The sequence below is a fragment of the Zingiber officinale genome, chromosome 1B (assembly GCF_018446385.1).
Source record: "Zingiber officinale cultivar Zhangliang chromosome 1B, Zo_v1.1, whole genome shotgun sequence".
In the NCBI taxonomy this organism is placed as follows: Eukaryota; Viridiplantae; Streptophyta; class Magnoliopsida; order Zingiberales; family Zingiberaceae; genus Zingiber; species Zingiber officinale.
Window position 1 is genome coordinate 58,628,614 of NC_055986.1, and position 13,641 is coordinate 58,642,254.

At 34.2% G+C, this 13,641-nt stretch overlaps 1 protein-coding gene across 2 annotated transcripts in view; it reads left to right on the forward strand.

Annotated features, from left to right (window-relative positions):
• Window positions 1–13,641, forward strand: part of LOC121967368 (serine/threonine-protein kinase BSK2-like) — a 56,108-nt gene that overhangs the window by 35,811 nt on the left and 6,656 nt on the right. For both annotated transcript variants that reach the window (XM_042517544.1, XM_042517537.1), the window contains exons 6-8: window positions 9,507–9,592; window positions 10,605–10,793; window positions 10,938–11,096. In XM_042517544.1, the coding sequence (XP_042373478.1) occupies window positions 9,507–9,592; window positions 10,605–10,793; window positions 10,938–11,096 (434 nt within the window). The remainder of the gene's footprint in view (window positions 1–9,506; window positions 9,593–10,604; window positions 10,794–10,937; window positions 11,097–13,641) is intronic.

The window sequence follows — 13,641 nt, forward strand, 5'->3', positions numbered from 1 at the left end:
TTTTATCAACTTGAAATGGTTGATATTATGATTTTTGAATTGGGTGATCTGACTGCTTGATCTCGATACTCTTGATTCCACAAATTATGATGTGAAGACCTTGATAAAATGAACAATATTTTTTTTCATCATTAAAATTATTTTGAGGTCTTTTCATCACTTAGTGCCCAATAAAATTTATTTTGTAGTGAATAACAAACTCGTTTCTCTCTATCCTATCATTCTTGACTTGTTAAACCAATTGGGAATATTCCTTTTAATTTTACCCTAGTTGTAAACAAGCAAGAAGACATGATGTTTTCTCCGCTTACCAAGAATGATGAATTCTTCCATTGATGCTCACGGCAATAATACACCATGGAACTACACCTAGATAGTTATAATGCCTCTTTTAAATCAGGACGGTCCCAATGTATGTACTGTTTAACATGACAACCACGATGCCTCAAATCACCACAAGTATGACATAACAATCTATATTCAGCCAACTTCTAATTTTAAGTCCATAATGTAGGAATTCACCATATAATTTTTTTTGTTAATCCAAGTATCTAACTCGTTGAACTGACTAATCTTGGAGGTGACTTGTCTGACTCCACGAAAGTTTTCACTGGTCACCATGATAAATTGGAAAATACATATGGGTCCTGGTGGGCCACCCATATACCCTACATGAGTAGTTCGAGCATTGCGAATGTTCAAGAATGTCCAGCGTGGGAATTGAACCCTCGCTGCATGGGTATCCTATCCTACTGCTTACCAGCACACCATTGCTCTAGGGGCATATGAATTCATCATATAGTGATTTGCTACTAGATGGTATTCGTTGCACATTGTATTGTTGATTGTGTTAGTCAAATGGCTTAGGTTTGTGAGAATATTAATAATCACTAGTTGGAGTAGAATGTGTTTTGTGTAGGACTGAGTTGTCATATGTTTTTTAGAAGTTTAAATTTTGAAAATAATACTAAGAGTATTTTTCAAACATTTTTTCAATTGAAAATATTTTTCAAGATAAATTTTACAATTATGAATTAAAAAAAATAAGTGAAAATTAGTTTTAAAATTAAATTTTAAATTAATTTGCCTAAGTATGATAAATTTTCTGAAAAATTTTCCTTAGTAAACAAAAGTTTTCAAAAATATTTTTGAAAATGATATTTTCTAAAATATTTTTTAAAAATAGATTCAAAAATATTTTTTAAGTTATAAATAACCTTTGAATTTTAAGTCAAACTATAGATAATATTTGAAAATAAATTTTACAAAAAGGTTTTGAAAAAAGAAATGCTCTCCTTTAATTTGACACTTCCGTGGAAATTCTTGTTAAGAAAGTTATACCTATGTATGTAAGGGCTTAGGAGTTCATAGGTTGACTTAAGGATTATATGAGCTTAAGTAATGGTCAACAATCATTTTCAAAATATATTGATTTTTTGAAAAGTATCTACATAATTGCACCCAAATAAATCAATGTTTTGAAATAAATTTATAATTGCACCCAAACTAAAGAATATTTTCCATTTGCTTTTTCTATTACCTCGCACATTCTAAGTGATCTAATAAGGAGAACCCTATGGCTTTGTAAGATGATTTGTTTAATTGAAAATTTTATATTAGTTTGAATTTAATCACTTAAGTAAAACTTTAATTAAATTAAATCTTATTAATTAATTATGGATTAATTTGTATAATTAATGATTAATTAATTGAGTTTAAGATTAAGTTTTTAAACTATAAAATTAAGTTGATAAATTAGGTTTTATTTTAAGTAATTAGACTTGATTAAATTAAAGTTATTGTTTTAGATTATTAATTAATTTCGGTTTATTAATTAGGTTTTAAAATTGATTAGGTTAAGATTGATTAAAATTAATTTTAGATTAGTTGCAGAATAATTATTGATATTGAATTAATTAAGTTAATTAATTAAATAAATTAAGATAATTGATTATTAATTATTAGCTTTAGGTTTAATTAATTTAGGATTAATAATTAATTTCGAATGAATTAACTTAATTTAGATATAATTTGAGTTAATTATTATTTAGATTTCAATAAAAAGTTGATTATCATTTAAAGTTAAATTTATTTAGGTTTTAAATTAAGTTAGGAAATTTAATTTTAATTAAAGTAATTAATTGATCAATTAAGTTTCTAATTAATTAAGATTACATAGAGTTAAGGATTGATTATAGTTAATTATTTTAATTTAATTAAGAATTTGATTATTGATTTAATAAAAGTAATTTATTTGATTTGATTTAGTTAAATATTATATTTTTAAATTATAAAGTTAAGTTGATAATTAAGTAATTAGTTTTAGTTTTATTTAGGTTAGAATTAAATTAATTTCAAATTATTAGGCTTGATGAAAGATTACTTTAAGGTTAAATTAAACTAATTGGTATAAATTGTTGAAATTAATTATTCTTTAAATTCTTTAATAAGTTAAAATTAATTGCATATTTTGAAATATTGTTATTGAGTTAAAATTAATTTGGATTAATTATTTGCTTTGATTAATTAATTTAGGTTTAAAATAATTGATTATTGATTTTAAGTTTATATCAGGAGTTGTTTTAACTTGTACTTGATTTAAGCGTAACTTTGGGTGCTCCAAGTAAGCTTTCTTGAATAAGCTTCTAGGCTCTAGTGAGTCACTTGACATTATTAGAGTAACCATGTGCCTTAGACAAAGCTTTCCAATTAGTCTCACCCAGAGAACTTAGTTCTAAACTTTAATCTAATAAGTTATAACTAATTCTGATTTATCTAGTCCTAAGTGCCCAAGTGGGTAGTAGGTCAAGTTATTGAGGTGACAATTAGTTTGCCACCTCCCCTAAATATAGATTTTATATTTTTATGTTTGAGTAATGAATGCCATTTTTAGGATATAATATTGGTTTGTCCTACCTACTTTGTTAGATTAGCTTTCAAAACTCATGCTTGGACTTGTTGAAACGACCCTAAGTTGTTTCCAATATATAAGAAAACTGTTTGTAATTAATAAATCAGTCAAACATCCTGGGGATCTAAATTGAGTATTACTTTATTTTCTCTAAATTATAAATGTTTATTTATTCTTTATACGGAATCGGAAGCTCCTCGGGAGTGTATTGTCCAGCCCAGTCTCGTCAAGGGTCCAAGCCTCCAGTGTCATCCGTTTCTTCACCTGCCACAAACCAAACCTAGTGAGTTTAACTCAGCACCTCCAAACCGTAGCATCAAAATTCCTTAACCAGTCGCATGTATCATTAAATCTACCTTTAGTTGGAATTTATTGTCAAACATGCAAGCAGACATATAGGCATTTTTCCATAAAACATTAAATTATGAGTATCACACAACATTATTTTGAGTATCCTTCAATTGTTACATTATGGAGCATTTTCCTTTAGCATTTATCGTATATCATTCTTAGGTGGAGATGCATTAGTCATCCTTTATCCTTTGTTCAATTGATCAATCTGTTTAACCATGGTACCAGGTGGCGGGGCGTCAGCAACTCTCGTCACTGGGTCGTGGCCAAATATGAAAATCTGATGTTCGGGTCCCTCTAGGGCCTTGGCCTTCGCAGAATTTCCTTTAATCCTCTTCATTATATATATATATATATATATATATATATATATCCTTTCCATTAGGGTAATCATGCATCATAACTCTAGCATATCCTACCAGACTACGTAAAGTCTAATAAACATATATATCATTAAACTTCGCAACGCTTAATAAACATGCACATCATTAATCTACAAAATGTCTAATAAACATACAACAACAACAACAACAACAACCAAGCCTTTTCCCACTAAGTGGGGTCGGCTGTATGAATCCTTTTACGCCATTGAGCTCTATCTCCTATTATATCATCATCTATATTTAAATAAATTTTATCTTGTTTTATTGTTGCTAACCAAGTCTTTTTTGGTCTTCCTCTTCCTCGTTTTATATGCATGTTTATCATAGTTTCACATCGCCTAACTGGAGCATTTATTGGTCGTCTAAGTACATGTCCGTACCATCTTAAACGTGTCTCTCTGAGTTTTTCCTCAATAGATACTTTCTCTCTAATGCTCTCATTTCTTATTTTGTCCATCCTCGTATGTCCACACATCCACCTTAACATCCTCATCTCTGCAACTCTCATCTTCTGCTCATGTGCTCGAGTCATAGCCCAACATTCAGCTCCATATAACATAGCAGGTCTAACTGCTGTTTTATAGAACTTACCTTTAAGTTTAAGAGGTACTTTACGGTCACATAAAACACTCGACGCTCCCCTCCATTTCACCCATCCTGCTTGTATTCTATGTAAGATATCTCTCTCAATCCCTCCATCATTTTGTAAAAATGATCCTAAATATTTAAATTTCTCGGTTCCAGGCAACTCGTCCTCTCCTATCTTAATAATTGTTTCATTACTTCTAATATTGCTAAACTTAAATTCCATATATTCCGTCTTTAATCTACTAAGCTTAAAACCTTTCCCTTCTAGTGTTTCCCTCCAAGATCACGTGTCTCATCTACCAAAATAATATCATCTGCAAACAACATGTACCACGGTACTGTGTCTTGAATGTGTGCAGTGAGTTCGTCCATAATTAATGTAAAAAGATAGGGACTTAGAGCTGATCCTTGATGTAACCCTATCTTTATTGGAAATGCTTCAGTTACTCCGCCTGAAGTCTTTACTCTGGTCGTTACATCCTCATACATATCCTTAATTAGTTCAATATATGTTACGCTAACACCTCTCTTTTCTAAAATTCTCCATATAATTTCTCTTGGGACTCTATCATATGCCTTTTCTAAGTCAATGAATACCATGTGTAGATCTTGTCTTTGCTCTCGATATTTTTCAATTAATTGTCTAAGAAGATGTATAACTTCTATTGTCGACCTTCCAGGCATAAACCCAAATTGATTTTCTGTCACTATGGTCTCCTTCCTTAATCTTTTTTCTATTACTTTTTCCCAAAGTTTCATAGTATGACTCATTAGTTTAATACCCTATAGTTTGCACAATTTTAGACGTCTCCCTTATTCTTATATAAGGAACTAGAGTACTTATCCTCCATCGATCGGCATTTTTCGTTTTCAATATCATGTTAAATAATTTTGTAAGCCATTCAATACCTTGTTTCCCTAAGCACTTCCATACCTCTATCTAATATCATCCGGTCCAACGGCTTTTCCATTATCATCTCATTTAAAACTTGTTTTACTTCTAAAGTTTGAATTCTACGATAAAGATTTAAATCTCTATGCTCATTTGACCTACTTAAATTACCTAAGTTAAAGTTAATCACCTAAACCTTCTTTAAAAAGTTGATGAAAATACCTCTTCCACCGCCGCTCTTTTATTTCTCCATCGTTTACTAGCACCCTATTATATCCATTTTTAATACATTTTATTTAGATAAGATCTCTTGTCTTCCTTTCTCTTACTTTAGTGATTTTATAAATGTCTCTTTCGCCTTCTTTTGTATCTAATTTTTGATATAACCATTCAAAAGTTTCACTTTTTTCCTCACTCACTACTTTCTTAGCTTCTTTCTTGGCTATTGTATATTTTTTAAATTTTCCTCGTTCTTACAAATATATAATTCCTTATAAGCTATTCGTTTTTCTCACTTTCTCTTGTACTTTCTCATTCCACCACCAAGATTCTTTACTTAGCGGTGCATGCCCCTTTGACTCACCGAGGACACTCTTAGCTACTATTTTCAACTTTGATACCATCTTATCTCATGACCTAATGCTTGTACTTCGACCTTCTCCTTAAATATATTTTGCTTCCCATCCTTTAACTTCCACTACTTAAATTCTAGAAATCGTATATATTTTCTTTCTATTGTTACTATGTTTGAGGCGTATATCCAACGCTATTACCCTATGTTGGGTAGTTAAGCTTTCTCCTGGGATAACTTTGCAATCTTTACAAATCTTTCTATCCTTCTTTCTAACAATAAGAAAGTTAATTTGTGATTTATTATTCCCACTTTTGAATGCGACTAAGTATTCTTCTCTTTTTTTAAAAACCGTATTAGCTAATATGAGGTCATATGTTATCGCAAAATTTAATATACTTTTCCCTTCCTCATTCCTCGTTCCAAACCCATAACTCCCATGTACTCTGTCATATTCCTCATTTTTCACTCCGATATGCCCATTTAGATCACCTCCTATTAAAATCATTTCATGTGGTGGAATATTTTGTAATATTTCATCTAAGTCCTCCCAAAACCTTAATTTGGTAGCTTCATCTAATCCTACTTGTGGTGCATATACGCTAATTATGTTCATAGTTTCTTTCGCCACTATTATCTTAAGAGTTATAATTCTATCCCCTTTTCTAACTACTCCTACAACTTCATCCTTTAACAAACTATCTACAATAATACCCACTCCATTTCTTGTTTTACTTTTTCCAGTGTACCATAACTTAAAACCCGAGTTCTCTATCATCTTTGCCTTCTCACCTGTCCATTTTGTCTCTTGTACACATAAAATATTAATTTTTCTCCTAATCATCATATCTACTACCTCAATTGATTTACCAGTGAGAGTTCCTATATTCCATGTTTCAAATCTTAGATTATTAGTTTTCCTATCATATTTGTTCTTATCTAACCTATGGTGTGAGAACTCTTGCCTATTTAACACTACACCCAAGTTCTCATGGAGATGTAGCGGTTCTTGCTGAGACGTTACAGTCGGACCCTGTAACGCGAACTCTTGCATATTTATCACTACACCCGAGTTCTGGAGATGTAGCGGTCTTTGCCGAGACGTTATAGTCGGACCCTGCAACGCGTTCCTTCCGGGGAACAACCTAGCATTAGCACAATAGTTTAATGGATTCATTCATGAAATTTTGCCATAGTTTGACGCTGGCTGGCAACCTAACGCAACCCTCCTCCTTTATCCGGGCTTGGGACCGGCCATGACTGGTCATCATGGTCTAATAAACATATATAACATTAATCTACATAAAGCCCAATAAACATGCATATCATTAATCTACAAAGAAGCCCAATAAACATGCATATCATAATTTACATAAAGCTCAATAAACATGTATATCATTAAACTACATGAAGCTAAACAATCATTTACAGAACTCGTTTATTTTATTGTGTTGCGATTACTCATGGCGATGCCACGACTCCTATCTTCCTCGGACAAAAAGGTGGCCAACTATTTGTCAAAACCATCCGAAAATCTGCTACATACTACCCTCTAACACCCCTCGAAATATGTTGCCCACGATCTCAAACAACCATCCAAAAATCTGCTACATACCACCCTTAGACACCCCTCAAAGTCTGCTACCCACGACCTCAAACATTTTTCCAGAAATCTTCTATGTACTTCCCTCAAGCACCCCTCGAAATTTGCTGCACACGACCTAGAACAACCCTCATAAATTTGCTACTCTTAGCCTTCAAATCCACCTTGAAAACCTGCTGTAAATAACCCAAATATCTCTCAAAACCTACTACTTGAAGTCCACAATCCCCCTCGAAAATTTGCTGCGTATACATGTTCAAAGGCATAGAAAGAAAAGTCGAAAACTTGGTGCGTTTATAGATTTAAAGGTGTAGAAAGAAAACCTACTACATTTACAGATTCAAGGTGTAGAAAGAAAAGGGTTTAAGTGGTGCCTTGCTCGGAGGCTTGGTGTTGGCGCAGGTGACGACGAGGAGCAACGGCGGGGCGCCCCTTTGGTCTCGTTCTTCCTTCTAAGGTCGAAGCCAATAGCTCTCCCTCGTTATTCCCACTTTTGAATGTGACTAAGTGTTATTCTCTTTTATTAAAAAACGTATTAGCTAATATAAGGTCATATGCTATCGTAAAATCTAATATAGTTTTCCCTTCCTCATTCTTCGTTCCAAACCCATAACTCCCATGTACTCTTTCATATTCCTCATTTTTCACTCGGACATGCCCATTTAGATCACCTCCTATTAATATCATTTCATTTGGTGGAATATTTTGTATTATGTCATCTAAGTCCTCCCAAAACCTTGATTTGTTAGCTTCATCTAATCCTACTTGTGGTGCATATACTCTAATTATGTTCATAGTTTCTTTCGCCACTATTATCTTAAGGGCTATAATTCTATCTCCTTTTCTAACTACTCCTACAATTTCATCCTTAACAGACTATCTACAATAATACCCACTCCATTTCTTGCTTTACTCTTTCCAGTACCATAATTTAAAATCCGAGTTCTCTATCATCTTTGCCTTCTCGTCTGTCCATTTTGTCTCTTGTACACATAAAATATTAATTCTTCTCCTAATCATCATATCTACTACCTCAATTGATTTACCAGTGAGAGTTTCTATGAGAGTTTCTATGTTCCATGTTCCAAATTTTAGATTATTAGTTTTCCTATCATATTTGTTCTTATCCAACCTATGGTGTAAGGACTCTTGCCTATTTAACACTACACCCAAGTTCTCATGGAGATGTAGCGGTCCTTGTTGAAACGTTACAGTTGGACTCTGTAATGCGAATTCTTGCATATTTAGCACTACACCCGAGTTCTGGAGATGTAGCGGTCCTTACCGAGACGTTACAGTCGTACCCTGCAACGCATTCCTTCCGGGGAACAACCTAGGATTAGCGCAATAGTTTAATAGATCAATTTATTGAATATTTGCCATAGTTTTGACGCTGACTGATAACCTAATGCAACCCTCCTTTATCCGAGCTTGCAACCTAACAATTTAATTAATTATTAAATAATCAATTAATTATAAAATTGATTGTTAGTATTAATAATTTAATTAATAACCACTCTGGTGGTAAAAAGGTGAAGCCACCATCTTAGCAGGCCCTCAAGGATGACTCCACACACTCTGGAAGTGGGTAAATCATGAGGGCTTATTCAGTCTTAGTAGGGTGGCCTTCCTCGATAGGAGGCATGAGATAATCTAAAATAGTATTTGCATCTGTCGAGAATCGAACCATGCATCTTTGGTGGCAAGCCCTACCCAAGTGCCAACTCGGCTACACTCGCAGGGGCAATTAATAACCACTCAAACCATGCCACCATGGTATAATATGGTACAAAAAGTGTATCGTTTTGGTTAGAGCTTGAAGTTTTGATATGATTCGAATTTTTAAACCTTAATTGGGACCATGACACATCTCGCTTTGACAAGACATCAAAACTTCAGCATGAAATGAAACTGATGTTGATTGAAGTTGAAGGTGTTAGACATTAAATAACATTTGATATATGCGCATCTTTATATTGTCAAATTGAGTAGACCATTCATCAGATTGCTAGTGACAGGGACTAAACAAGCAAGGTTTTACTGATTTAAATTTTGTACCACTAAAACCAGTGATATTATCTGACTAATTTTATAGGGGAGCTATAAAATAACCAACAATTATTAATTTCATGTTATGGATGTCTAGTTCATACTTTTTCTTATTTAGTTTGGTACAGTTGAAAATGACTTGTCATATACTTTTGCAGGAAGGGTAATCCCAGAGAGTGTAATCTATAGCTATGGCACTGTGCTTTTGGATCTTTTGAGTGGGAAGCATATACCCCCAAGTCATGTATGTCCAGGTTATCAGAGTAGGCAATTCTCATTCTGTCAGTCAATCTCAAGCTAATGAAGTTCATAATCTTATCTCTTATTTTGTCACGAAGCAACAAAGGCATTCAGCTTAAGAAAACGCTTAAGCACTTAAATTTTCTAGAAAAATAATGATTATATTTATACGAAAAACTGTTAAGTTTTCATTGATTTGTGTTTGGATTACTCTGATATTTTAGATATGGTGTGAACCACGTTGCCATGTTGAAAATCTCTGATATCAGTGTGAGTTAAAATGTTTCATTAGCTGTCAACTGAAGTGTCAATCTTTTTCTTTATTCTACTTATGCATTCAATATGCATTTTTTTGGCAAGCTGTTTAGAAGTTGATATGATTCTAATGTTTTTGGCAAATATTTATGTTTGACAAGTGTTTGTCTTTCTTGTCTTGGTGCAAATATTAAGTAACTGAACTAAGAGAGAGAAATCTATATTTTTTTGTGTTTTGTGCAAAATAAAATTTGTGTGCTGCTCCCTAATTACTTTAGCTGATGATTTTATCATTGTACTGCCTTTTTATAATAAATTTTTAGTCTATATAACTTACCATTAAATCTTCAGTCACATTTCATTTTACATTATTGTATTTATATGTCACTGATGCCTCACCTAATTTTCCCAAATGATAATGTTCTATTTTTTATAACGTTCGAAGGGGAGACTTGGTGCAACCGTAAAGTTGTTGTTTTATGACAAAAAAGTCACGGGTTCAAATCTTGGAAACAGCTTCTTGCAAAAAGTAGGATAAAGTTGCGTGATCCTTCCCCGAGATCCCGCATGACGGGAGCTTTGTGCACCGGGTTGTTTTTTTTTTTTTTATAATGTTCTGTTTTCTCTTATTTGTTAGTGCTTCAGTACGTAAATAGATCCCAAGCAGTTTTCCTGATATACTTGCTTGTCTGTAAATTTATTGGTTGCTGTTCTAATGCCATGTGATTGTGCCAAACTGAATTTTTGTTGGATCTTGCCAGGCATTAGATCTGATAAGAGGAAAGAGTATGTTGATGATAATGGATTCATCGCTGGAGGGGCAATATGCTAACGAGGATGCTACAAAGCTAGTGGAACTAGCTTCGAAATGTCTACAGTTTGAGGCTAGAGATCGGCCTAATTCTAAGTTTCTTCTTTCTGCTGTATCACCACTTCAAACTCAGAAAGAGGTAGAGTTTTAGCAAGTGAACTGTTGTTTATTAAAGATTAGAATTTTCATTTATTTATAATTTTTCACATTTTTGGGGAGATACTCCCAAATTATTTCTAATGTATCACGCAATTATTTCTAATACAGATTCCTTCTAACACAGATTCCATCACATTCTCTGATGGGCATAACCAAGACAGAACAGGTGTTGCCAACAATGCTATCACCACTTGGAAAGGCTTGTGCAAAGATGGATTTAACTTCTGTTCATGATATATTGCTCAAGACAGGTTACAAAGATGAAGAAGGTGCAGAAAATGAGGTGAGTTCCATGAATAATGCAATTATGCAATAATGATGCTACTTTTGACAATCAATGTTTTGGAGTGTGTGGTGAATGGTAATTTTACCAATAAGGCAGTAACCACTTATGTGGCAACCGTTGCCGATGTAGCACTGAAGGTTTACAAAAGGAAAGTGGCTAGGCAGCAGGATATGATGAAGTAGAAGGGAGGAGGGATTCCAAACATGATGGGGGAATGATAACCATCAATTATCAGTAACTTTACTTAGGGATTCTCATTCCAAGGAAAGGGAGAGAATAAGATGTTTCTTTCTGAGGATTACTTAGATGAATTATTTATGGAAGAAAGTTGACGGTTGATTCTGTGGAAAATCGGGCCAATTTTACTTTTGCCCAAATACAGGCAAAAGGGGAGGAAAGAGCTGCCTGATGGGAAAAAGACCAGATGTCCTTTGCCTCTATGATCTAATATCGTGGCCACATCAAATATGATCTCTGGATTTGCAAGATGACAAGTATCACTGCTGTAATGGATCTAGGAAGAGGATGGATTTGATAGAGAAGGCGATGGATTGATAACAGGATAATTTGGTAGCTTTAAGCCGTCTTATCTCTTTTCCTTCTCATTACCAAGTCATCTTATGAGTTCCTCTCCTGCTGTCTCTTCTCTCCTTTCCTTCCCTTTTTTTCTCTCTTCCTTCTCTCGTGTGAAGTAATAACAACCTTAAGGAAGTTTCAGATTAGCTTTAACAGAGCGTTTATATTGGCTTTCTGTGCAATTTAAGGATGTTTAAAACTAGCTTTGACCAACCAATGTAATCAATTTTAGATTAGTTGTAACTCATCAAATTTTTAGGAAGCAATGGATAATTTTGTTGTTTTCTTATTGGCTAGGTAGTTATATTTGTGTTAATTATGTGCACACATCTGTGTATAAGTTCTGCCTATATGTGGACCTCTCTTTGTTCTCTAAACTCATATCTTCGTTCTCTATTTGGTGATTGTGTTCTCTCTTCTCTTAAGGAGGCATGAATCTCGATTTATCCATTCTGTTGGAGTCACTGATCAAGAATGTTGAAGCATCTTGTAGCAGAAGAGGGATACTATGTGAGGGGAGCAGATCTATCAGTTGGGGAAGACCATACATTGAAGATTTGGATGCCAACGCTGTTTTCCATATGGGAACAATTGTTACATCCTTCAGGTTTTAGTTTCCAGGTTACAGAGGCATGGAGGATCCCATCTGATGGATCAACGAATGTGAACAGTAATTCTGTGATGAACGAACATTCAAATATGGGAAAGTGGACTCTGAGTCATTCAACCTAATTGACAATGCTCAATTTTGGTTCCTGAAACTTGCTCCAGATCATTGTGAACTCTTGAGGTCTCAGTTTGAGGAACAATGTCACATACGCTTTGGATAGATGGCTCAGAATAGGAAGATGGAATAATTATCTGAGTTGCATAAGAGGGGTTGATGCAAAGTTACTAGAAGATTTTTGAAACTTCTTCTGTGAGTGATTTCTCTAATGAGGGAGCTAGAAATTGGCATCTGTTTGAGTCGTGACTATCCTTTTTTATAGGTGGAGATTAAAGGGCATCAATCTGGAAGATGGAATGGAGGTTCTATGTTAATTACTAAGGTCTTAATGTTGCCATAAATTTCCATCCAAGTTTTACCATCTTTTCTGTATGGTGAGCACAATGCTTCACCAAGGTATACCTCCACTCTAACTACCATCAAGATGGTTTCCAAAACAATCATGGGCATTTTGAGTTCCTAGAAATGCAATTAGGGCTTACAAATGCGGCATTGACATTGTTGTCATTGGTGAATGAGGTTTCTAGGCCAATTCTATGAAATTTTTTGCTTTTTTGAATATACATTAATTTACAGTCGGTCCTTCACAAAACATTTATTTGCATCTCTGTGAAATCTTCAACTTCCTACAACATAACTAATTCCTTAAACAAAGTAACTGCACCTTTGCCCAGACAGAAATTGTTTTTCTAGAGCACACCATTTTATCTAGTGTCGTTCGAGCAGACGAATGTAAGATCAACACCATATGCACTATTTGCAACTGTCTAATCCTGCAGCACTGTCGAGTCTTGGGCCTTGTACGTTATTACTGTTGCTGCATATGGACAGTGGAAACTAATGAGGCATTCCTATCCTGTAAAGCACTCCTTATCGCAAGCATCAGTCCTATCATTGAATGGGGTGCTGCACATTCAGGAATAGGAACAATCTTCCAACAAGGATGATGGCTAATCACTGGTTTAAGTCAAGTGCTGCCATTCAAGACCATCACCTTCTGCTTATGAGAGAATTTTTGGGGCTACTCGTAGTTCGATGCTACCCCTTCATCGTTGCTCTCGATGCTCATATTGGACGAGCTTTCCTCGTCTTCTTCTTCTTGATGACTTGCCATTAGTGCAAATCCGGTGTATGCCTCGTTCTCGAACTCTGACGACGACTCGTCCCACGTAGCTTTTATGCTTTTGTGCTTCGATCGTCTTGGCCCTTTGTCCTTTTCTCTCTTCTTTCTTTTTAGTT